This window comes from Purpureocillium lilacinum, assembly GCF_023168085.1.
Source record: "Purpureocillium lilacinum CBS 284.36 DNA, scaffold_5, whole genome shotgun sequence".
Classification (NCBI taxonomy): Eukaryota; Fungi; Ascomycota; class Sordariomycetes; order Hypocreales; family Ophiocordycipitaceae; genus Purpureocillium; species Purpureocillium lilacinum.
Window position 1 is genome coordinate 832,070 of NW_027072115.1, and position 23,821 is coordinate 855,890.

General features: G+C 61.8%; 9 protein-coding genes across 9 annotated transcripts; 6 read left to right on the top strand and 3 right to left on the bottom strand.

Annotated features, from left to right (window-relative positions):
- Positions 1 to 771: 771 nt before the first annotated feature.
- On the top strand, positions 772 to 1,497 carry PLICBS_006857 (ADP-ribose 1''-phosphate phosphatase; the record flags this gene model as incomplete). The annotated part of the gene is made up of 1 exon (XM_018320236.2): positions 772 to 1,497. The coding sequence occupies one exon, from the start codon at positions 772 to 774 to the stop codon at positions 1,495 to 1,497; it is 726 nt and encodes a 241-aa protein (XP_018180133.2).
- Positions 1,498 to 2,387: 890 nt separating this feature from the next.
- On the top strand, positions 2,388 to 3,656 carry PLICBS_006858 (uncharacterized protein; the record flags this gene model as incomplete). Its single annotated transcript, XM_018320237.2, has 1 exon — positions 2,388 to 3,656. The coding sequence occupies one exon, from the start codon at positions 2,388 to 2,390 to the stop codon at positions 3,654 to 3,656; it is 1,269 nt and encodes a 422-aa protein (XP_018180134.2).
- A 3,759-nt stretch (positions 3,657 to 7,415) lies between these two features.
- PLICBS_006859 (uncharacterized protein) lies at positions 7,416 to 10,251 on the top strand (the record flags this gene model as incomplete). Its single annotated transcript, XM_018320238.2, has 3 exons — positions 7,416 to 7,651; positions 7,702 to 7,946; positions 8,009 to 10,251. The coding sequence occupies 3 exons, from the start codon at positions 7,416 to 7,418 to the stop codon at positions 10,249 to 10,251; spliced, it is 2,724 nt and encodes a 907-aa protein (XP_018180135.2).
- A 1,024-nt stretch (positions 10,252 to 11,275) lies between these two features.
- PLICBS_006860 (uncharacterized protein) lies at positions 11,276 to 12,006 on the top strand (the record flags this gene model as incomplete). The annotated part of the gene is made up of 2 exons (XM_018320239.2): positions 11,276 to 11,421; positions 11,520 to 12,006. The coding sequence occupies 2 exons, from the start codon at positions 11,276 to 11,278 to the stop codon at positions 12,004 to 12,006; spliced, it is 633 nt and encodes a 210-aa protein (XP_018180136.1).
- Positions 12,007 to 12,433: 427 nt separating this feature from the next.
- Positions 12,434 to 14,129, bottom strand: PLICBS_006861 (protein translocase subunit; the record flags this gene model as incomplete). Its single annotated transcript, XM_018320240.2, has 2 exons — positions 12,434 to 13,109; positions 13,171 to 14,129. 2 exons carry the CDS (start codon positions 14,127 to 14,129, stop codon positions 12,434 to 12,436), a joined length of 1,635 nt encoding a protein of 544 aa, XP_018180137.1.
- Positions 14,130 to 14,557: 428 nt separating this feature from the next.
- PLICBS_006862 (mitochondrial 37S ribosomal protein uS11m) lies at positions 14,558 to 15,322 on the top strand (the record flags this gene model as incomplete). Its single annotated transcript, XM_018320241.1, has 1 exon — positions 14,558 to 15,322. The coding sequence occupies one exon, from the start codon at positions 14,558 to 14,560 to the stop codon at positions 15,320 to 15,322; it is 765 nt and encodes a 254-aa protein (XP_018180138.1).
- Positions 15,323 to 15,660: 338 nt separating this feature from the next.
- PLICBS_006863 (uncharacterized protein) lies at positions 15,661 to 16,476 on the bottom strand (the record flags this gene model as incomplete). The annotated part of the gene is made up of 2 exons (XM_018320242.2): positions 15,661 to 16,305; positions 16,372 to 16,476. 2 exons carry the CDS (start codon positions 16,474 to 16,476, stop codon positions 15,661 to 15,663), a joined length of 750 nt encoding a protein of 249 aa, XP_018180139.2.
- A 1,232-nt stretch (positions 16,477 to 17,708) lies between these two features.
- On the top strand, positions 17,709 to 19,245 carry PLICBS_006864 (Obg-like ATPase; the record flags this gene model as incomplete). Its single annotated transcript, XM_018320243.2, has 4 exons — positions 17,709 to 17,783; positions 17,848 to 17,919; positions 17,977 to 18,462; positions 18,694 to 19,245. The coding sequence occupies 4 exons, from the start codon at positions 17,709 to 17,711 to the stop codon at positions 19,243 to 19,245; spliced, it is 1,185 nt and encodes a 394-aa protein (XP_018180140.1).
- Positions 19,246 to 19,904: 659 nt separating this feature from the next.
- PLICBS_006865 (uncharacterized protein) lies at positions 19,905 to 21,793 on the bottom strand (the record flags this gene model as incomplete). The annotated part of the gene is made up of 2 exons (XM_018320244.1): positions 19,905 to 21,729; positions 21,786 to 21,793. The coding sequence occupies 2 exons, from the start codon at positions 21,791 to 21,793 to the stop codon at positions 19,905 to 19,907; spliced, it is 1,833 nt and encodes a 610-aa protein (XP_018180141.1).
- Between the last annotated feature and the right edge of the window lie 2,028 nt (positions 21,794 to 23,821).

Here is a 23,821-nt window from a genome sequence, read left to right on the forward strand (position 1 = left end):
CGGACGCATACATAGTAGCCCCCGCTGGATGATCAGAGTTGTGGTGGTTTTGAGGTTGTTCGACCTGTCGGCGCTGGCGTATACGAGTGCACTGGAAATATGAGGAAGTTTCAGCGCGCGCAGAAACCACAGAAATGCAATTTACTGCCGGATGCCACAGTTGCTAGAGATGATACCCTCGCGACAGGATCGTGTGCTCATACATGAAATGTGGGAGACGACTGAGAATGCGGCGGCTGCGAACAGTCACTTATCACCGCCGCACATGCCCACACCATTGCTACGCATCACATATGCAAACGAATTACTGTTTCTTTTGTAATTATAGTAGACTCTGGATAAGGCATCTCACCGACCAATGTGATGTCTAGAGGCTGTGCGCGAGCTCGGTGTAAGTTGGTTGGACATAGGCTACCCTAGACCAGACATTCAGCCTGAGTCGCTTGACAGCGAGCATGCCATCATCGAGCGCGTTCCAGCCCGCGACATAGGTGAAATAAGACGGGATGACGTTGCTCCAGGCTATTCGCAACGTCACGGGCTCTGTTTGCGGCGAGCTGTGATCGTCAATCTGCCTCGCCTCGGTTTGCCGCATGACTCACTACGAGCCCTGAGCTCCCGCCTCAGCTTCACGCAACTTGCCTCATCCATTAAACACCCTTGAGATTCGCCGGTTCAGACGGCGCGACACTTTGTTCAAGAAAGGATCTGGGCATGATACGGCACACCACACCACGACTGATACGACACGCATACACGTACAAAGCAGCAATGGCAGACCAGGCACCACCGTTTGCACTCGAGTCGGCGGCCATGCCGCTGCGCGACCTCCCCGCCGGTAGCTACCTCGTCCACGCGACGAACTGCATCGCGACATGGGGCGCGGGCATCGCCGCCGAGATGGCGGACATATTCCCTGCGGCGTGCCGCGAGTACCAGCGCTTCTGCCTAGAGGAGGTTGGCGGCGGAAACAGCAACAACAGAAACGGTGGTGGAGGCGATAGCAGGGGACACCCGAGCAACAGCCGCGACGCCGCGCCGTCGCAGCATCACCGCCGCCGGTGGCCGAGCCAGTCCCCCATCGCAGGCCGCTGCCTCGTCATCCCGCCGCAGGACGCCGACGTGCGCGCCGGCGCGCCGCGCGTGCACATCGTGTGCCTCTTCACGAGCAACGGCTTCGGGAGGGCGGACCCCGCGCGTGGCAAGCCGGGCAGGGACGCGCCGGGCCGGATCCTGGAACAGACGGCGCGGAGCCTGAAGGAGTTTCGCGCTGCGCTCGCGGAGGAGGAGGAGGCATCATCGGCGCCGGTGGCGCAGACAGGGGAAGGTACTGGCTTCGGCGGCGAGGATGCGGCGGCGTCCCCCGTCGTCTACTCGCCCATGTTCAACTCGGGCGCGTTCAGGGTGCCGTGGGAGCAGACGGAGGCGTTGATACGGGATGAGTTTCGGGGCTGGCCGGGGAGATGGGTTGTTCTTGCGCCGCCGGGGTCGGCGTGAGCGCTGGCGCGTTGCCAAGTATCGAGGGAAGAGAGGGAAGAGAGGGATCACGACCTGATATTAAAACGAGGTCAAGGAGCGCTATGAGGTTGTATCATGTTGGGCGCCAAGGCATCTTTGGTCGTTGGTAGCGAGATGCCCTGTGCTGGCCTCGCGTAACGAGCAGAGCAGCACCAACAGAGAAGAGAGCTGAAGGCGCATGGCATTCATGTCCATCGACTCACTGATCTTGGCTCGGCCCGCGACGCAAGCGCGAGGCACGACCGCTTCTCCACATGCGGCGTTCTTTGACAAACAGAAACAAGCATTCAACCGTCGCCGACAACAAGAACTCCCACCTACGACAAAGGCCAGAAGGGCAGATGTCATTGCCAATGCCACCACCACGGGCGAGCCGGGCGACCCCGCAACCCAATGCAAGTGCTCGTCGTTTACGCCGTGATCCGATTCGACAATGGCCCCTTGCCCCTGGGATCATGATCCCCAGAGGAGCGCGCCTTTCCCCTTCGGACCAGAGCGAGGAGATGCGCGACTTCGCGACTTACTGATCACGGTCGAGCGGGCCAACAAGACGGCGGGTTGGCTGCACGAACACCTCCGGTTGGGGACGGAGCAATGATGAAAAAGACGGTTGGCGTGTAAGAGGACGGCGGTGACAAGGGAATGGGGAGCGCGAAGGCGCGAGAGGGGAGTAAATCACTCGGCCGCCAGGACTACTTATATACCATGTCTTTGTGTTGTTGTACTACGGCGCAGGAAGAGAGCACGGCAGCATCGCGTGTACAACAGCAGCGTGGGCACGACGGAACCGCACCACGGGCGACACGCAGACCCTGCGACACGCCCCTTCCGAGCCAGATCGATCGCGGGAGAGCGTACAGACCTGCGCCATGGCCGACAACGCGACGATGCTCCAGCTCAACGCAGACCCAAACTTTCACTTTGGGCTCCTGCGCCCCATGGCTCTGAGCGTGTACGACGGCGCCGACATCAGCGAGGTGCTCACGGCCGCCAAGGGCATCATCCCCGGCGACTTTGAGAGCTTCGCGGGCGCCTTTACGCGCCTCGCCGACAACGTGTTGGCGCGGGCCAAGGGCATCCTGAGCAAGAAGTTCCCTGTGTCGGCGCGCACCGCCTTCTTTAGCGCGGCCACGTACTTTCGCAGCGCCGACTTTTACCTGCACGGCAACCCCTCAGACCCTCGCATCATGGACTTCTGGGCAAAGCAGACGGATGCCTTCGACCACGGGCTAGCGCTGCTGGACACGCCGGCGAAGCGCGTGACAGTCAAGACGTCCGACTTTGACATCCCGGGCATATGGATGACGCCCGATGACGAGGTCAAGCGGCGGCCGACCATCATCATGGGCAACGGGTACGACGGCGCGCAGGAGGAGATGTACCACGTCTTTGGGCTCGCGGCCCTGGAGCGAGGCTACAACGTGCTCACGTATGAAGGCCCCGGACAGCCGGCAGTGCGGCGATACCAGAACAAGGGCTTCATCCCGGACTGGGAGCGTGTCGTGACGCCGCTCGTGGACCACGTGCTCAGGATGAAGGACCGCGTAGACCCGGGAGCCATCGGGCTGCTCGGCCTCTCCTTTGGGGGATACCAGGCGCCACGGGCGGCCGCGTTTGAGCACCGGCTGGCGGCCGTCATGGCGATTGACGGGGTGTGGGACTTTGGCGGCATGATCCACAAGAGCTTCGGGCCGGAGCTGATGGCGATCCACGCCGCGGGGGACAAGAAGCGGTTCGACGAGATCTCGCAGAAGTTCCTACAGCCGGGGGCGCCGACGGACCTGCGTTGGGGGCTGGAACAGGGCATGTGGTCCTTCAACACACGCTCGCCGTTTGACTTTGCAACGCTCGTGACGAACTACACGCTGGCGGGGGGCATCGCGCAGCGCGTCAGGACGCCCACGTTTGTCGGGGACGCGGAGGACGACGCGCAGTTCAGGGGCCAGCCAAAGTTGCTGGCCGAGGCGCTGGGCAAATGGGGCCACCTGCACGAGTTTAAGAGTGCGGACGCTATCGGGACGCACTCGGGCATCGGCGCGCTCAAGCAGCAGAGCGCCGTGGTGCTAGACTGGTTCCAGGGAGTGCTGGATTCGAAGAAGGGTAGGGACGGCGGCGGCGGCGGCGGCGGACGGGCATGAGGGTCAGGAGGAGGAGGAGGAGGAGGCGCGATGCGGTAATGAGGCAGTGAGGGTGCTGGGGGTGATGGGTGATATACGCGTCACTGCTGGTATCACACCGTCCCCGTACCTCGTACGTAACGTGGATATTTCTTTGCACGAGCTGGACGGGACGGGCGTTGTGCGACTCCATACAGTACGGCACGGTCGAATACAGGCCTGTGGCACATCAACGCGGGTGGGACAGCATGACTCGCAGGTAATTGCGCTCGAGGCGAAGAAGAAGGTTGCCGTCCGTGTTTCTGTATACAGAATTAGTATGACAGACGACGTACAGACAGCACCGCAGCTGCTATCCACCTCACTTACTAGTGATATGGAGCTGTCTGAACACCAAAAACAGCCAACCATACAACAACAGGGGGCCCCAGGGCCCCCTTCGACGTGGTTGCTCAAAATATACCGAGCGTCGATTACAATGGAACCCTGCTAGCAGGGGCGCTCGTATTCCGGTAGCCGCCCGTCCATCGCCAGACCACGGCACCATGGCACCCAAGGGCACCCTCGGGCGGCGGAGGCATGGGCGGCCGAGGGGGGCATTACCCCTTTGGGCTGTTAAATGCGGAGGGGCTTGTTCCACCGGGAGGGCCGGCAGCGAATGGCGCGGTGCGGCGGGCAGACAAGCTTCTGCCCTGTCTCGGTGGCGCATGGCAGCATGGCAGGGCTGCCGGGCGGGTGGCAGATTGGGCCGCGGCCGCCGTCTCGCCTCAGCGTGAGGTGGTGGTGTGGTGCGTTCTCGTGCATACGCGAGGCGGCTGCGGTTGGCCGAGGAATCTGCAGCTCATCAGCGAGGGACGGCAGGCAGCGACGCGCGGAGAAGGGGGGGGGGGGGGGGGATGGGAGGCGCAGGAGGGATGGAAGCGGCGGGACGGGAGGGCAGCAGGACAAGGACGAGCCGGGAGTAAGAGCTCAATTGGCTCAGCTTGACCGTCGAGCGTTGAAGAGGCCAGCTGGACCGTGGCCGGTGGAGGGTTCGGACTCGGGCGGAGATTTTTTAGACGAAGTGCATGAAGCGGGTATACGTACGGGCAGTTTACAGTCGCACTGCACCGTGCGTGCCCAGGTGCGTGTCAGCACTCGATGTAGCCCTGGAGCCCTGGACCTTTCCTGCTGGAACCTCCCGTCGAAGCTGGAGGGAGCACACACCGGAGCGCTCAGCGGGGGCGACAGGGGTCCACGGGTGTTTCCCAGAGACCCCGACACCCTCCAGGCCAAGTCCAGTGGGCTCCATTGCCCTGCCCAGTGGGATGGCCGGGGGGGCAGGGGGGCAGCGTTGCAGCACGTGCCCCACTGCCCTGTTGGGCCTGTCGCAGCCCTGGTCCTCCACACGGAGCTTTTTGTGCATGGGAAAGGGGGCCCGCGAGGCCCAATGGAACTCAAAAGTTTGAGAAGCTGGGGGCGAGTGGAGCTCCATCATCAACCACCTCGCACTTGGTGCTCGCTCTGCTTGGTGCCCAGTGATCAACAAGCTCACCCTTTTGCTCACCTCGACCTCGCTTCAGCCGATGGCCGATCGGCCGTTGGGTCGTGACACGTCAGTTGTGCCAGGCGGGCGGACCAGGTGGCCGGTCTCCGACACGCGCTGTAGCGGGCGGCGTCATCGTCGTCGTCGTCGTCGTCGGGGGAGGGAGCAGTCTGTGTTGGCGCTTTGTTTATTACGAGTCATCCGAAAATCGACAATGATGTTCGGCGCGTGCATTCCATTGCCATTCCAGGTGGCCCCAAACCACCCCCTGGATCGCCTGGAACATGCTCGTGGAACATGAACTGGCTCCGCCCCTCGCAGCACAAGCACCGCGGACCAGGCCGGGCTGACGTCAGGCGCCGTGATTGGCGTCGGCGGCCACGGCGGGAGGGCGGAAAGGGGATGAAACCCACCCCAAAATAAAGCGCTGCAGAGGGCGTTCAGCACGCCGCCGCCCCGTTCCATGCCCGTGTCACGGACCCCTCCCGGCGGGTTGAGCTTGGCGGCGCGAGTTCGCTCCATGCCGTCGACGTCGAGTCGAGTCGAGACTGGGCGGCGGCAGAGGCCGCGGCGAGTCCACGTTGTTCAAAGCTCGGGGCCCGGGCCGCCTGGTGGACGGGCTGAAAGACGTTGTCCAAGGGCCTCACCGACGGCAGCCCCCGACGCGGCTGCAGATGGACGCTCGACGTGTCCGTGAGGTGAGTCTGTGACGGCCGGCAGTCGTCGTGACTACCCTTGGTGTCCGTTAGCGCTTGGAAAGCTGGCACAACCTTACGTACCACCAGTACCTTGGACGCACGCCGAGCACAGTCCAGGTGCTTGGGTCGACGAGGATCGTGGCACCGTGGCCGCGGCGCAGCGAACGACTGCGTCGGCCGTCCCAGGACAAGCAATGCCCGGCGGCGGCGGCGGCGGAAGCGTGTCGTATTTTCTGATACACTGCCTTGATGGCTGCGCTGCGCTGCGCGGTTCATGTGGAGCGCGAAGGGGCGGCGGCGGCAGGATTGCGTTGCGCTAGAGGCGAGGACCTCTTCCCACACGGTATATCGGGGCACGGCGTACCTCTGCTGGCCAACGTCGCGGGCCGGTGCGTGCACAACAGCGCGAGTACCTCGAGCACCGTGTGCGCCGCCGCGGCGTCGCCTGTTCGAGGCAAGTGCGCACCTTCCTGCTCGGTCGTTCGTACGGGATGGCCTGGCATGACTGGCTTTTGGGCGCTGGAGCGCAGCAGCAACGCAGTCAATCCCCAGTTATTCTTCTGCTCCCCCAGGCGGGTGCTCGAGTAAGGCGGCTTCGGAGTCTGTCCGTCCAAGCCGCCGCCAGCACAGCATCGCCGCATCCTCAGCCCATCCTTTCTTTCCGTCCATCCATCCATCCACGGTCCTGTCCATGTTCATCTCTCGCCGGCAGCAGGGTTCGCCTTGTCTCCTTTTCCTTCCAGGTTGCTTTTTGTCTCTTGATGCTCCCCTGAGTCGAATTGGCTGATTCACGCGTGGGCCCGAAACCGCCCTCATCATCCTCATTATCATCACCATCACCACTTTGGTGTTATTCTCTCCAAAGCAAAGGCACCTCCCGCCCCCCACGAACAACAACAACAACAACATCACCCGCAACCGCGAGCGGCGTCATCTTGTCTTTGCCTGCCTATCCTGACTTGGCCTTCCCTTCCGTCCATCCTCCCTCCCTCCCTCTCACCACCCCCCAGCCCCTGGCCCACCCTCCACCACCACCACTACCACCGCCGCCCGCGCCATCCTTCCGCCGGCACCTGCGCATCTCGCAGCTCAGCCTTGACCTGACTTGACGCTGCACCACGCACCCGCAGTTGATCCCCACGGCACAAACGGCGGCCCTTCCATGGAAGCTTGATCTAACCTCGCCCGCCGTCCCACCACCCTTCCTTAAAGTCAATCCTGCTCCTTCTTCTCCTCCTCCCCCCCAAAACCCAGGAATATACCTGGTGCTCCCCCAGACCACGTGTTGCGTTTCTTGGACCACGACGACGCTCGTTTGACGTTTTGCGTGGGCGCACTGCTTTGGTTGCCGTGTCACTCACTATCCTCGTCGCTGCCGTTGCTGCCGCCGCCGCCATCGCCGCTGTCGCCATCGTCGTCGGGTACGGCCAGCCGCCAGCCATCAGCCGCAAGCCGCCACTCCCGATCCCGCGCCTCAACCCATATCGAGCCCGTCCTCACCTCTAGCTGTCGGCCCATGTCGGTGACGCCCGCCAGCTGTATCGATGCTGGCCCGGCATGCATCCAACGTTCGTCTGCTTCATCTTCGCCGTCTTCTGCGTATCGGTCCTCTCCACAAAGGCTCTGCGCCTGAGCCAGAACGCACACTCCTTCAACATCGTCCTCTTCGTCATCTACCTGCCCGTCCTCTTTCTCCCGGATCTTCTGCTCATCTGCGCTGAGTGGTTGCTGCTGCGCCGCAAGAATGGCATCCTGCTCTCGGTTCTGGGCGTCACCACCGCTTGCTTGATCAGGTATGTGCGCACGTGTCCCACGGCTGCACTCTCGCTGACACCTGCTTTAGCGCCACGACGCTGTTCGCTGCCACTTCGCAGCTCAGCTTCTGGTGGCAGACGGGCGGCGACATCGAATGGGCCGACGCTGCCGCCTTTGCCCTGCATGATGAGGGCCGAAAGGTCCTCATGAGCGGCTCCGGCACTGCCATGGCCATTGGCAGTGCCATTGTCGTCGTCGCCTGGATCACAAAGGGCGTTCTGTCCCGCTTCATCAGCGCCTTTGTTGCTAGCGTAGAGGCACGGATATTCGCACGTACGTACAACCGCCCTTCGATAATGCTCAGCCTGCGTCGCCATGCTAACACAAAGCCGCAGTACTACGTTGGGCTGCCGTAAAGGTGGGTTTGACAAAGCCCGTCAAGGGCGGCGTCGACCAGAACTCTTTGCTCCCGATGCAAGAGATCTATAGCAACGATTCCGACTCCGACCTCGACGACGATGCGTCCAGCGACCGCACCCTTCCCGTCGGCGATGGTCGTCCTCCGTCCGAGCGCCGGCCGACGCGGCGACGAATTGTTACCCTCTTCCTGGCCGGCACCGCCATGCTTGTCTTCTCGGCCTCGGCCTTGATCCTTGACACGGATGGACCCTACGGCCGCGTGCTGACCACCCTCCCGCTCCCTCTGCTCGACATCTTCAGAGGCAAGACCATCAGCTGCGACGGCAGCACCTGGCCGCTCCCCGACCTCGTCGACAAGGCACTATGGGAGACGCCCAAGGGCAACTTCAAGGGCTGGGCGCCCGCTGGCGTAGACAACCGCTTCATCCGCCAGTATCGTGAGCGTGAACCTGACTGGGTACCCGCCACGCTGCCCTCCGGATTCGAACGCTGGGACCCTGAGGAGAGGGAGAGGGCCAGGGAAGAAGCCCATTCCGACCCGTCAACGACGGCGACGGGGCTGCCGGCCAGCATTCCCACGCCCGCCCGCGACCGATGTCCCGACCCCGCCATCGAAGATCCTTTCTACAACCCCGTCAACGACCCCATGAAGATTAGCAACCTCGACATGGACCTCTTGCAGCCGCTTCAAAGGGCTCTGGAGGGCGTCAAAATCAGACACATTGCCCTTATCCAAATGGAGAGCATGCGCGAGGAGCTGTTCCCTTTGCAATATGGATCTGACTTTCACAAGCTGCTCATGAAGTCTCACGAGGAGAGCGAGCTGGACGAAGCTAATGCTAGATTTGCCAACTTGACCGTCAACACAGAAAGACTTACGGGGAAGTCGGGTAATTTTCAAAACGTCGCGGGCGACCCGCTTGCAGGCATATCGCAGGAGTGGCATGACATGACCAAGCCTGGCTACGGCGGAATCAACATTGTCGGCGCTCATACGACCAGCAGCGTCTCGACCAAGAGCACGGCCGCGATCCACTGCGGCCTCTGGCCCATGCCCGTCGACATGTTTGAGGAGTCGCAACTGCCCAACTACCAGCCGTGTCTGCCTCAGCTCCTCGAGCTCTTCAACCGAATGAAGGGCAACTCGTCGAGCAAAGACTTTCGCGAGCATCAGTGGTACCCGGCCTTCTTCCAGTCCGTCACCGATGGCTATGACAGACAAGACCAGTTTGACGACCGCATCGGTTTCAAGTACATTGTGACCAAGAAGCGCCTCAAGTCGGACTCGTACCGCAACCCCGATCTCGAAGAGATCAACTACTTTGGATATCCCGAGACAGCGCTCAAGAGCTACATGCGCAACTATATCACGAATGCGACGGCTCACAACCAGCGCATGTTTCTGTCCCACTTTACGAGCACGACGCACCACCCCTGGGCAACGCCGAAAGACTTTGAGACGCTCGAGTACATGGGCTCGGCTCACGGTGGGCTGGCAGACGCGCACAAGGACATGAACAAGTACCTCAATACGATCCGCTGGACCGACGCCTGGCTGGGCGACTTGATGAGCTTGCTCGAGGAGACGGGTGTAGCCAACGAAACGCTGGTCGTTTTCGTGGGCGACCACGGGCAGGCTTTCAAGGAGGATCACAAGAAAACGGGCACGTACGAGAACGGGCACATCAGCAACTTTCGCGTACCCATTACATTCCGACACCCCAAGATCCCGCGTGTGCAGCACCGCGTCAACTCGACATCAATCAGCATTCTGCCCACGATCCTTGACCTCCTCATCAACACACGATCCCTCAACGACAACGACAGGGTAGCGGCGTCGGACCTGATTCAGGATTACGAGGGGCAGTCCCTCATCCGGCCGTACAAGCCGACGTACCGCGGCAGGCGGGCGTGGAATTTCGGCGTGGTCAACCCCGGCGGCAAGATGCTCACCATGACGTCGGCCGACGCGCCGTGGCGGGTGGTGATGCCGCTGGACGGGAAGTCCGAGTTCATCTTCACGGACCTGGCGCGGGACCCGCAGGAGCTGCACCGGCGGTCCAAGTGGTCCATTAAGAGCCTCGTGTCCGACGTGAGGCGAAACCACGGCGAGGATGCGGCGGCCTGGCTCACCGAGGCGAACCAGGTGGCACAATGGTGGGGGGCGGAGCGAAAGCGGCTCTGGCAGTACGATGAGTCGGCCGAGTCGGAGGAGTGAGGGTGATTCGCACGGGCGATATATATACTACGCATCTGCGCTCACTTACAGCGACGGCTGGAGGAAAGCGGACTTGGCTAAGTCACCGCACTGTTTTGTATGAAAGACGGGAAGCACATGGCGTGCGTGGCATTGGTACTTTTGTTGCCATGGACTGGAACCACTACACCGGTCGGTTATGGATTCGAAGCGATAGCGGCTGCACACATGTACACTGTATATTCTCTTCACGGCCGTTTCGGACTTGGGAGTTTGGCTGCGACTTGACGCATGCTTATTTGGCATGGGCACTTGCCGCCCACGGACATTGGATGTGCCTGTACATGGCTGGAGAGGGGGGGACAAGGGATATTCAGCGGGATGCCTTTCGAGGCCGATAGACAACAAGCCATGACGAGAGCATTGATACAGACATCAAATTTGTGTGAATTGGTCATGTGTTGAATTGAAGAGACATTGGCGCGGCGCGGTGTCTGCGACGGCCTCGCCGCGAGGGCGGGTGCATTGCGTCCCTGGAAGAGCACATCGTGAAGATTGGTCAAGGACAGTGCGCCCGTAGTGCTCCGGGCCGCGGCACGAGTCACACAGCCTTGACACTGCTCTTCACGCGTGCGGAGAGTGACAATGTTCTCTTTAACTTGACTGTTTGCCGGGTTTGTTGTCGCTGTGCCGTGCACGGTCTCCGTTCCGTGACTCAAGCGGCGGCGTGAACGCCTCACGAGTCAACCTCGCCGACCCATTTACCCCCTGGTTGGCCGCGGCGCTAGAAGGGTGTCAGTCAATTGGGGCGTTCAGCCCACGTCCGTAGCTCACGCAGACACGGACGTGGAAGAAAGAGTCCACATTGGGCCAGCTGCGGCGTATAAGACTCGTCGCGTGTTCCCTGTTGCAAGCAGACCGTGTGTAAAGTTGCAAACTGCATGTATGTCGTACGAGGAAAACAGGGCTTGCTGCTATATCTCCTCCCGGCCCGTTGAAATCGAAACGGCAACGTACTAAACCCAACGGCGCACCTATCATCACAATGGCCAGTCAAGACGAGCAGCAAGAACAACAGCCCGTGTACTTTTGGCGCGAGACAGACCCGCAGACGGGCTGGCTGTCGCAGTGGTACTACTGCCCGTTCCGCGACGACGAGGACCCGTCGGTCGTGTACGACACGGCAGAGCAGTGCGTTTACTCATTCCCCTTGCTCTCTGCCTCCCCCCTCCCCGGCCCGTCGACGTGTGTGCACAGGAGCTGACCGGGCGCGCGGCCATGGCTGGCAGCTACATGATGTACCACAAGGCGCTCCTCTTCGGCGACCGCCGCGTCGCCGCGCAGGTCCTCGCCCAGGGGCTGCACCCGCGCAAGGTGAAGGCCCTGGGCCGCAAGGTGGCGGGCTTCGACGAGGCGACGTGGACGGCGCGCCGCGGGGAGATTGTGCGCCGCGGCAACGTGCTCAAGTTTACGCGCGCGGTGACGGAGGAGGGGTTCCGCAAGGGCACGACCGCGGCTGGCAAGACGCTTAGGAAGACGAGGGCGGGGACCCGTCTTGGTGACGATGATGGGCTGCCGCCGCTCATCGAGGGGAGCTTGCGCGAGATGCTGCTCGCGACGGGGGAGCGCGAGATCGTCGAAGCGAGTCCGTATGACAGCATATGGGGCATTGGCTTCACGGAGAGGGACGCCGAGGGCATGCGGGAGCATTGGGGCGAGAACCTGCTCGGTAAGGCGCTCATGGAGGTGCGGAGCGAGCTCAGGGAGAGCGCGTGATGATGGCACAGGAGAGGGATTGGTCATGTAGTTTTTCAAATCTGAGTGCCTCGCGCCCAGGATGACGAGGACGATCATGATGATGATGATTAGCGTCTATGCTTTGTCTATCCGACATTGCTCCAGATCCCCCCGCTTCCCTCTGTGCCTTTCGTTCCTCCCCTTTCCAATCGTACAGGGGCCTCTCATCCCGCAGAGGCCCCGACCAAGAGCGGTGTGTGTTGTGTTGCTTGTTTGTGGCATGCCAGCCCCGTTTCCTCCTCCTTTGGCGCCCTCATCATCATACACGGCCGCACGGGGCCCGCTGTCTTCCTCCTCCCCATAGATGCAAAGAGGTATTGTACAATATTCACACAGCGCGAAAGAATGCTGCTCCCCAGTCGCCAGTCGAAAAAAACTCTCCGAAAAAGAACGCTTTTTGGTGCCTTTAGTACCAGTCGCGGCCGCTCTTCTGCATCTCAATCAACCGCCAGCCTCTCGTCTCGGGGTTGTTGACGTCCTCGGGCACGCGCGTGATGCCGATGGCGTACGTCACCAGCTGCACCTTGTCCTCCATGCCCGCCGCAAGCTCGTTGGTCTTTGCGTTGCGGTACACGTGCACCTCCTGGGTGCGGCAGGTGATGATGAAGACGGGCACCTCACCCGGGTCCAGCATCCGCGCGCGGAGGATGTCGACGTTCCTGATGTCCAGGATCCGGCCGTCCGACTTCATGCCCGCCTGCAGATACTGCTTGGTCAGCGCCTCGTAGACCGAGTACTGCGCCGCCGACAGCCACAGCTTCAGCGTCTCCGTGTCGCCCTTGACGTAGGCGTCCAGCACCTCGGGCAGCATGTACTCGCGGAGCTCCTGGAGGAAGGGCTCCACCTGGAAGTTGGGGTCCATGGCGCGGAACTTCTTGATGACCATGGCCGTCTCGTTCTCCGCAAAGAACCCGCCGATGCGGTCCGTGATGCTGCGGGCGGTCGAGATCAAGGGGTTCTCTGACTCCTCGTACTTGCCCCTCATGCTGAAGATGCCCTGCACGAACTTGTTCTGGTCGCGGAAGTCTCTCCACGCCTCCTTCCACGCGGCGTCCTTGTGGAGCGTAATGTTTGTGCCGGCGCTGCGATGAATTGTTAGAATCGGCTCAAACAAGCTTGCGCGACGAGTTTCTCTGGACTTACTCGGGGTCCTCCTGCATGACCTCGCCGCTGGCGCCGCGCTGGGCCTCGAGCGCCGCTCTCTTCTTCCTCCGCTCCTCCTTCTCGACCCAACCGCCGTACCTCGACGAGCTGCCGTCATCAATGACGTCCTTGACGTTCTTGTACGCCTCCGTCTCGCGGATGGGCTTGGTCGCCTTGTCGACTGCCTCGCCCGTCACGTTGGCGGCCTTGCGGACGCCCTTCATGACCGAGGTGTCCCACGTCCAGGCAGCGCCCTTGCCGATGGCGCCAGCGGTGCCCTTGACGGCCTTGGCAGCGGTCGAAGACACCGCGCCGGTCGATTTCTCGTACGCTTCGCGGGCTCGGCGGACCGATTCGCTCTCGGAGAATTGGTGGGCGGCGGCGCCGATCTGCTTGGTCGACTCGTTCCACTCCTTGGACGCTTGGAACTCGGTGTTCATGGTCTCCATGAAGACCTGCCAGGGAGTCTTGTCGCCGTGCGGCGGAGGCGGAGGGAGATCTTCCTTCTTCTCCTTCTCCTTACCCTCCTCCTTGCCGTCCTTGCCCTCGGACTTTTCGCCATTCTCGCCTTCTTCAGTCTTCTTGGCCTCCTCTTCCTCGGGCTTCTTCTCGGACTCGGCCTCGGGCTGAGCGGGCTTGGCCTTGGCCTCGTCCTTTGCTTCGGCCTTGGGCTTGTCTTCCTGGGGACGCCGGCCGGTGATGTGGAATTGCCGGGCCTGGTTCACCGAGGCGGAGGTGAGGCGCAACTCGGCGGGGAGGAACTGTGATCGCAAGGGAGAGAGGATGGCGCCCGTGGCAGCGCCCGACGGCGCGGCGGCGACGGGGCGACTCGGGGCCTGGGAGAGTTGGGAGGCTAACCTCCGGTATGCGGGCGATCGGCCATACGAGCGGCTTACATGGCTGGAGGCCCGCGACAGGGCATTTTCCGTGTTCGCGGCGCTCCGGACAAAAGAAGTCATGCTGAAACCGTCGAGGGGGAGGGTGGAAGCGGTCCACACAAGAGGCTGCTCTCCTGCTCGGGGGGCGAGGAGATGCGCGGGTGCGGGTGCGGGTGCGAGAGGCGGATGGGGGAGGGAAGCTCGTGGCTGCGGAAGGAAATTTCGGTTTTTGGCGACTTCGGCTCCTGGCGGCAACCCTTGGGGGAATTTGGAAGCCAAGGGAAAGCGCTGGCGGGCGTGGCGCGGCGCCGGGCGGCAAAACCGCGGCAGGCCGAGGGCGGCGGCGGCGACGGTCCACTGTATTGGCTGCTTTGAGGGCCCGTCCGGCGGCCAACACCCCCCGGTCGGGCCTGCCAATGGAAACCACCGCCGAAAGGAACAAACGGGTGCCATCACGAAATTTGACCACCTTTCACCCAGCGTCCATCCAAAAGGGCCATGCCAGCGCAATGAGCCGGCCATTGACCAGTCGCCTCGCGGCGCGCACACACACGCTCCTCCTTCGACCATCACGGCCTCTCGCGCCTCAATGCACCGCCCTTCGCCTCCGAGACGGCGCCCAATCCTTCTCGCACTCGAGCACGCGATGGGACGAGCAAAAGGGCGACGGCCGGCCCAAGCGGGTGCCGGCGCGGCCCCGGACCGAGTCGCTCCTTGAGAACATCTACGGCGCCTCGCAGCCGGCGCGCGGCCGGCCTACACCGCAGCAGCAGCAGCAGCAACCCAACCCCATGTCGGACCTCTCGCAGAGCATGGTCTTCCAGGCCCTCAACAAGTCCAACATCGACACGAGCGCCCTTTCGGGCAGGCCGTCCGAGGCCGTCCAGCCACGCGACGACGAGCTGGAGCCCTACCACTTCCACATCCACTCCCACAAGCACAACACGCACATCACCTGCACCAAGCCCAACCGCGAGCCCATCATCTCCATGTCCTGCGGCAACATCGGCTTCCGCAAGTCGCGCCGCGGCACTTTCGACTCGGCCTACTCGCTCACCAAGTACGTCCTCGAGCGCCTCATCCACACCGGCTGGCCCATGAAGATCAAGCGCATCGAGCTGGTCCTGCGCGGCTTCGGCCAGGGCAGGGAGGCCGCCGTCAAGGTGCTCATGAGCCCCGAGGGCAAGGTCTTCCGCGACAAGATTGTCCGCGTGGCCGACTCGACGAGGATCAAATTTGGAGGAACGCGGAGCGAGAAGCCCAGGCGCCTGTAACGGCCCCGATGCCTACTTGGCGTATGACTTCCTGGCACCTCTCTGGGAGGTCTCGAAACAGGGATTGGAGGCACAGGGGTGCTATAAAATGTACCATATTTTGTACGAGCTAGACCATGCACAGAGAGTACATGTCCCCCATGATGGGGACCTTTTCAATCAGCCTAGGCGCGCATCTCTAACAGGGCTGCTCATTCCTGCCCGCCGCGGATCATCGTAACATCAGGTCAAGCCGTGGTATCGCGCTTCAATCCCATTTCAGAATAACAGTCCCAAACACCCGAAACGCCATGCGTGAGCCGTTGCAATGTCTGCACGCGGAAGACCGCGCCCACGTCCTACCAGGTGGGTGCCCGCTCTGCCGCGGGGAGCTGCCGGCCGGCCGAGTCCCGGACGACCTGCTTCCCTTTGCCGCTGCCGCCGCGGCGCCGTTCCTCCTCGCTATCCCACTCCGTCGCTTCGTCGCTGGCGGCACCGTCGGAGAGAAAGTGCGGCCGCGACTGGCCGAGCATGCGGGAGTGCTCATCGGTGTGCTGCTCGTCCTCATCGAGCAGCTCGCCGTCGGCCGTGTCGTACTCGGGCGGCTCTATCCATTCGCGCGGGACCACGCAGGGCAGAGCAACGCCGATGCTGGCAGCGCGGTTGAGCCATCCGGGGCTGGGCGAGCCGGTGAGCTTCTGGCAGAGATATGAGGTGAAGTGATTGCAGTTTCTAGTAAGGAGGTTGTACGAGGTGCCGAGAAACTCGTCCGAGGCGTGGCGAAGGGTGGCGTCGATCTCTTCTTGGCTAGCGAGCGTGAATCCGTGGAGTATCTCGCAGCGAAAGGTGCCTCCGGGAGGCTCCGTCTTGGGCTTGGTCCAGTAGACGCCGGTGACGCCGCGCTTGTCGTGGCCGCCGTAGGCGTACTCGCGGCCGTTGATGACGACGCCGGAATGCAGCAGCGACGCCCCGACGGTCCAGAGGACCGAGGATACCCTGCCGGGCTGTGCGTATTGTGGGATTAGCGAGCCGAACAGGGCCACTAGCAGGTCGGCGGGCGTGACACTTACCGGTAGCAGATCGTAAACGTGGATTGTAATCTCCGTCTTTTGCAGCGACAGCGTCGAGCGGTGCCGGCCGCTCGACTGTCTCGTGCCGTTCTCGCGCGCGGGCATGGCAGGCGAGGAGCGGCGGGAGGCGCTACCAACGGCTCGATGCAGAGGCGATGCAGCAGCAGCAGCAGCGAGAGCACGACTGCCTGTACGACGACGATAACGAGTGCTCGTGGCGATGGAGAGTCGGAGGGTCCTGAGAGTGGGTGGCTGTCTCAGACTCTGGGCAGTCACACCAAGGCTCGGCGTTGGAGCGACGCCGGATCGGGGTTGCGAGTGTCCCAAAGTGGCGCTCCGCGGCTGCAGCCGTACAGCACTGTCGCGCGTATATTATGTTGACGGTCGAAGCAGAGCACGGGAGCGCGATGCAGGTGAGGGAGAATCGCGCATTGCGGCCAACTAAGACAGGGTTTATTCGTCGCACGCGAGTAAGCAAGCAAGCAAGCTCGCCTCCCTGTGTCTGTCAGTGGCCCCGGCAGCGGAGGACGGGAGAAGGAAGCGACGCCCGGTTTGCCGCCTGGTGCGGTGTTAGTGAGCACTGCTTGCATAGGCGCCCCGACCTACCTAAAATGTAGGGGCAGGTGGCTTCAGTGGGGCCATAGGTATGCTGCTCCGTACTTCGTATGCGCAGCGAGTGACGCAGGGGACGCACGTCAGGCCGGCGGGGCGGGCCATGGAGGAGGCGGGACGGTGGGCACGCTGGAAATCCCAGTGACGCACGTAGGTAGGTTCCCTGGGGCCAGTGTCCGTCCCCCTCGCTGCTCAGCGCGGACGGCCCCGGGAAAACACAGCCTCCGTCCTCCGACACCTCCCCAGCGTGGGTCCCCAGCTTGTCGAAGCTTAGGTGCCCCAGTGGATGAGGGTCCAGCACCGCACCACGCAGCACCCTGCACAGCACATAGCACAGCACGCAGCGCAGCACACGGCACAACAGCACAGCCAAAACACCCCCACTTGTCGCCCAAGTGGTGGGGAGCATCAAATTTCGCTGCTGCCCTCTCATTTTTTCCTCCCATCATCATCCCATTCCATCCCACGTAGCCTCTCCTCTCCCTCCCCCAAGGCGTCCCCCGCTCGCTCTCAAAGCCCCTTTGAAGCGATTCTCGAGGCTGGCGGCAGCCAATTCCTTCACCACGACGTCCTCCGCCGCCTTCCACTGCCTTTCCTTCGCTTCTCTCCCCTCCGCTTTTCTCCCCCGCGCAGCAAGGCCTGTCGCCTTTGGACAGCAAGCTCCAGCCCTTCGGCGCATCCTCGTCGCATATACCCCGTGCCGGCACTACGCAAAATCAAGAAAAATGCCTCCCAAGAAGCAGGTTGTGGAGGAGAAGATTCCTCTGGGCAGGCCCGGGAACAACCTCAAGAGCGGCATTGTGAGCTCCTACCAATTGATGACCCCCTCCCCCGGTCCGCCCAAGCTAATCGCTCCCTCTCCAGGTCGGCCTCGCCAACGTCGGCAAATCCACTCTGTTCCAGGCCATCACCAAGTGTAACCTGGGCAACCCGGCTGTATGACGCCCCCCCTTGTCGCTCACCCTGCATCCGGGGTGCTGACAGCTTCGCAAGAACTTCCCCTATGCCACCATCGAACCTGAGGAGGCTCGCGTCATCGTCCCCGATGAGCGCTACGACTGGCTCGTGGAGAAGTACAAGCCCAAGTCCCAGGTCCCTGCCAACCTGACGGTCTACGACATTGCCGGCTTGACCCGCGGCTCCTCCACTGGCGCTGGCCTGGGTAACTCTTTCCTGTCTCACATCCGCGCCGTCGACGCCATCTTCCAGGTCGTCCGGTGTTTCGACGATGCTGAGATCATTCACGTCGAGGGTGACGTCAACCCCACCCGTGATCTGGATATCATCAGCGAGGAGCTGAGACTCAAGGATATTGAGTTCGTCGAGAAGGCCCTGGAGAACCAGAAGAAGAAGACCCGCATGGGCGGCCAAAGTCTGGAGCTCAAGAAGGCCAGGCAGGAGCAGGAAATCATCGAGAAGATTCTCGCCTGGCTGCAAGACGGCAAGGACATCCGCAAGGGTGACTGGGGTCCCAAGGAGGTAAGACGACACCATTTCTTATCTTGTTGCCCGTCGTTTTTTTCCGCTTTGCGTGATGACAAAAGGCCAATTGGCCTGATCTAACCCAGCTCGTCGAATGCCTCACCCAAAACAACGCTTAGAGTGCATACTGAGAGAACGTCCTATCTGATTGCAAATGCTCCGTCATCTCTTTGAATTTTTTTGCTGGCCTTGCTTGTCTTGGAGCAGCTGCTGACTCGCATGGCTCAGGTCGAGGTTATCAACCCGCTGTTCCTCCTGACGGCCAAGCCCGTCGTCTACCTGGTCAACCTGTCCGAAAAGGACTTTGTCCGCAAGAAGAACAAGCACCTCCCCAAGATCGCGGAGTGGATCAAGGAGAACGCCAGCGGCGACCCCATCATCCCCATCTCCGTCTCATACGAGGAGCGCCTGACGCGCTTCGAGACGGAGGAGGCCGCCAAGGAGGAGCAGAAGAATGTCGGCGCCGACTCGTCGCTGCCCAAGATCATTCTGCAGATGCGCAAGGCGCTGCAGCTGGGCAGCTTCTTCACGACGGGTACCGACGAGGTCCGCCAGTGGACCATCCGCACCGGCACCAAGGCTCCTCAGGCCGCCGGTGTCATCCACACCGACTTCGAGAAGACGTTCATCCAGGCCATCGTCTACAACTTCAACGCGATCAAGGAGCTCGGCGACGAGTCCGAAGTCAAGGCCAAGGGCAAGATGATGACCAAGGGCAAGGACTACGTCGTCGAGGACGGCGATATTTTGCTCATCAAGGCCGGTGCTGCCAAGGGCTGATCTATGCCGTTGCCTAAATGCAAAAAAGTTGATGATAGCCATGAAGAATGAATAAAAACAAAGTAAAAATGTGAAAGGAAAAGACGGCTCTCGCTGCTCCCTTCCCCTCGTTGACGTGTCCGTGCTTGAGGTCGGAAATACCGCTCGTTGGCCTCTACCTTGTGGCGTTTTTCCTCCATGTTCACACATGAACCTTGCTCAGGAACTTCGGGCGATTAGTTGAATTCTGTGACAATGCTATCTCTCCTTTGTTCTTGGAAAAAACACAGCGCACTTCAATGCGCCAGAGAAAGCAAATCCTGGGGGACCGCAGCCACACTTTGGCATGATCCAAGATGCCCGGGGTAGTAGGGGACAAAATTAAAATGGTTTGAGAGTGTGATGATGCATCAGATATTGTATCGTGTAAATTATTGCTCCTTACATCTACACTATCGGTGGATATTCCAAAGTAATTGCCCTCCCCGTGGTCAAGTCCGCCTCCGAGTGCAAGTCAAGGGAAATGCCTCAATACCTTGTCGTGCCGTCATGGTCATCGTATCTCATCAGTCATGAGCGCACTCTCGTCGATGAAAAAGCAGGACAAAGGAAACTGGACCTGCCAAAGCCACTTCCCTCCCTGAACACACGGCGCTCTCATCGGCATGGCCCAACAGGCTTCAGAAGTTGCCGTACTTGACGCCTCGCTTGCCCATCTCCTTCCTGCCAATGGCATCCTCGGGCCAGACCCAACCACGGCTGCGCTTGGCTTCTCGCTTCTCCGCGAGTTGGGGCTGCGGCATCCAGTTATCCCGAGGCTTTGCCTTGCGACGCGTCCCCTCGGCCGGGGCCCCGATCTCGGCTTTCCAGTGAGGGTGGCCCGGAGGCGCCCTATCCCCCGCAAGCTGGCAGAGTCCCCAAAGCGCGAGGCAGGCGGTCATGGCCTGGGGCGTGTCCATGGACGGTGTGCTTTCCAAGTCGCCTTCAGGGGCCGAGGTGGCCAGCTGCACGGAAGTGATCTCGAGATCACCAAAGAAAGGCGTTGGTTCCGTCCCGGCGCGAACGAGGACAAGCTCAATCTCGGTGAGGATGAAGCCGTAGCGGCATCCATGTTCGCGCATGGCATGATGAATCGCAGACAGGCCGCGGAGATATTCAACGCGCTTGATGTTGCCTTCAACACGCATGCCAGTATTGAAGCGGTCGAAACTTCGGACCAGGCCGACGACACGGGCGGAGGGCTTGCCACCGAACATTGTCGCCGCTGTGGCGGACTCACCCGCAGCGTTGACAAGAAAGAGAAGGTCACTCATGCCGTTGGCTGCCTTGGTCGGCACAGAAATTTGCAGAGAGCGGTTCGATGAAATAGCAAGGGCTGCGTTCATCTTTGGCAGATAAAAGGACGTATAAATTCCATGCAGGGCCGCCTCTGTGTCAGGGTGTCTAACCGACATGTTCGGCTGGGGGAGGACAGGGGCAGGGACCGGCGTGGTCAGCAGAGCCCGAGCACCGGGCAGAGAGAGAACGGCAGACGCAGTGAAAGAGGTCCACGATCGAACATTCCGGACATCCCACCAAAAGTGTCGGATGCTAGGGTCGCGGAGTGGGAAAGAAATGTTGCGCACAAGAGACGCGGCAGGGTTGGAGGCAGTCAGGAAGTTGATGAGCGTCGTCGAGGGTGTTGAAGGAGTGGAAGCCTCATCAAGGGAGGCAGCAATCGCCAGAGGGGACGGAGCTCTAGGGGTATATGACGAAAAGGCGCAGTCTGCCTGGCTGGTCATGTTGCTAGTCGGTGGCACCGACGAGAACGGCATCCGGCGATACGTGGGATAGCCGTACCGGTCAATGACAGCCGCGTCGACGCTGAACGATGTTGAAGCGCGGCGGGAGGGAAGCTCAGAAGACACGCCCGGGTTCATCAGGTCCGGCTCCGAGGACAGTACGGTGTCTTGCGCAAAGGCGGCGGGCGAACACAGCAGCGGCGCCGGATCACTCCCGTGAAACGAGGCCCCAGCAAAGGAGGACATGTGCGCATAAGCCATGCTGCTGAGTGTCTCCGGGTTGGTGTAACTGCGGGCATGGCTGGAGCGGAGTGGTTTGGCAGAGGCAGGCCTGGGCCGAGGCGGAGGGGTTGTCTGGGCCTTCTTGGCACGGCGAGCATTAACGTTGGCAACAGGAAGCTGTGAACCGTCGAGGTTCTGGTCCTGCGGCCGGATCTTGGGGAGCAAGAGAGGGCCATGACGAACGACAGGGGGGCTTGCGCGCGGAGGAGTGGTCAAGCGCGTGCAGACAGAGTCGGGCGTAGAGTCGACAGTCGACACGGCCGAGTAGATGGACGATGCCTTGGATGAGGACCGGGCATGGCGGTGGTCATGATAGCCGTAGGGAATTTCGAGAAACGTCGGGTCAAAGGTGAAGGCGCCATCCACGGTAAAGCCATATGAGGGCGGAGGGGGGGTCGAGGGGGAGGGAAAGGTGAAGTCGAAGGCGACGTCGGCTTCCAGACTGGCGCGCTGTGTTAGTGTTGGGTCTCATTGCGCTTCATGGTGACAGAGACTTACGCAGACATGACTATCAACAATGTTAAGGTATTATGAGATAGCGAATATTATGTCCTCTTGTTCTTGGAGACCGGCTCCAATGCCAAATCAAGAAGTTGTGCAAGTTGTGTGCCTGAAGCGAGAGCGAGAGCAGCACAAAGGTCTTTCCAGAAGACGACGAGTTGCTAGCGTTGCCTGAGTCTGGGCCGTGGGGCGGCGCTGGGAGGATTAGGCGGCCAGGCGGTCTATGGCGAGTTTGCGTGTGTGCGAGGGCCTGTACGTGACCCGTCTAGTATATGTAAAAGGAATATGGACGGGAGAGGAGAGGATGGCGAATGAGTCTCTGGCCTGTACGAGGAGGGGGCGCGAGACGATGGGGGAAGGAGAGGGCAGAGAGGCACGAAAGGGGGACCGAGTGTGGATGATTGGAGATGGACAGACAATGAGAGCCGGTCTGGGATGAGGCCGTCTTCTTGTACTCGTCAAGGATCACGGCCGAGGGCCACGACGATGGGCCTGCGGAGCTGCATTGTGAAACGCGGCGGCGGGCGGGTGGCATTCGGCAGTGGGAAGCGAGGATGGATCGGGGGAGGGTACGAACCAGCAGCTGCGCGTGCGTGTGCGCGTGTGTGCGTGCTGCCAGTATGCGCGCGTCCGCGAGGCGTGCCGGGCAGCGGCGTCGTCGTCGTCGTCGGTGGGCGCGATGGCTGATGAGTGAGGTGGTGCCGCCGACGCCATCGCGAGCCGCGGACGGGTGTAAGTCGAGCGAGGCGGGTTTGCGGTGGGGTGAGGCGGGTGTGGATCGTCGACGATGCACTGGGCAGGCAGGGGTCGGACCAGGCCTGGGATTGAGGTTGAGCTGGTCGCTGCAGCCACTGGCCCCGTGAGTGGCCAGCGTCTAAGTGACTCATTTTTAGATGCATCTCATTCGATCGCCCGCTCGCTCGCTCCTGCCCGCGGGTGTCTGCCGACGCCGCGGCGGCGCCGTCGAGGTTCTTTCCTTCCACGAGACCGTGCAGCGACAGCGGCAGCGGCAGCACCACCACGACGGGGCAGGCGCGTTGGCGTGTCCGTCCAACCGGGAAAGAGGGCAAGTCGCGCGTCGTGTGGTTTCTGTCGTTGGTCCGCCAACATCACCTCGCGAGACTCTTTTCAACGTCGCGTGTCGGTTCACGACACTTGCCATCACGTCGCGTCTTTTCACTCTCACACTCCACACAGCAGCGCTCCCCAGCGTCCCCATCCTCGATCGCCGTTGCCGCCCACCCCCTTCCCTCTCCGTCACCACCGGGCGCACGCAGAGCCGCAGAGGCGCGCTGTGCGACGTCGCACCGCGCGAACCAGGCCCGCCGTCCGGTGGATGGATCCTTGGACCGTGACACCCCAACTGCCTCAGCAGCAGCAGTCCAGCAAGTCGCCGCGCCGTGTGTGCCCTATGCTATTTTTCGCTCCTCGCGGCGCCTACTGCGTCGCATAATCTTCAACAGCGTCGGTGCCCAATGACAGCGCCCACGTCGCCTCGGCGGCTACGGCTCTCGGGTCTCGAGTCTCGACGCTCGCCTGGCGCTTAGCCAGACGCTCTTTCATGTTATAGAAATAGAGGCGGCCCCCCCGCCGTCGTCGCACCAGCCTCGCTTGTTCCCGCAAGCGGCCTCTGGGGTGTGGAAATTTGGTCCGTCAGACCAGCGGCGGCTGCGGAGATTCGACGATGCCGTCTGTGCACAGCCACCGCGGCCAGCCCTTCCTCTCGCGCCTGCTGGGCAGCCCTGTGCCTGCTTGGACTCGTCGTGGAAGGAAGATGCGTGACCTTGGTTGCGCTTCGTGGCGCGTAGGGACCTGGGCTCTCTCATTGGCCGCGCGCCACGCGCTCTCGACGGCGACGCGCCGACAAATCGAATGGCGTCTCTCTTCTCTCCCACTTGCCAGCGGCCAATCGGAGGCCGAACCCAGCTTGCGCCGCGTCGTTCCCGTTGACTGGCTCACGGCTTCCCACTGTTTCCCGTCCTGGCGTTTCATCCCGTCCCCGTCGGCAGTGTCTCGTTGGACCCTTTGCCAAC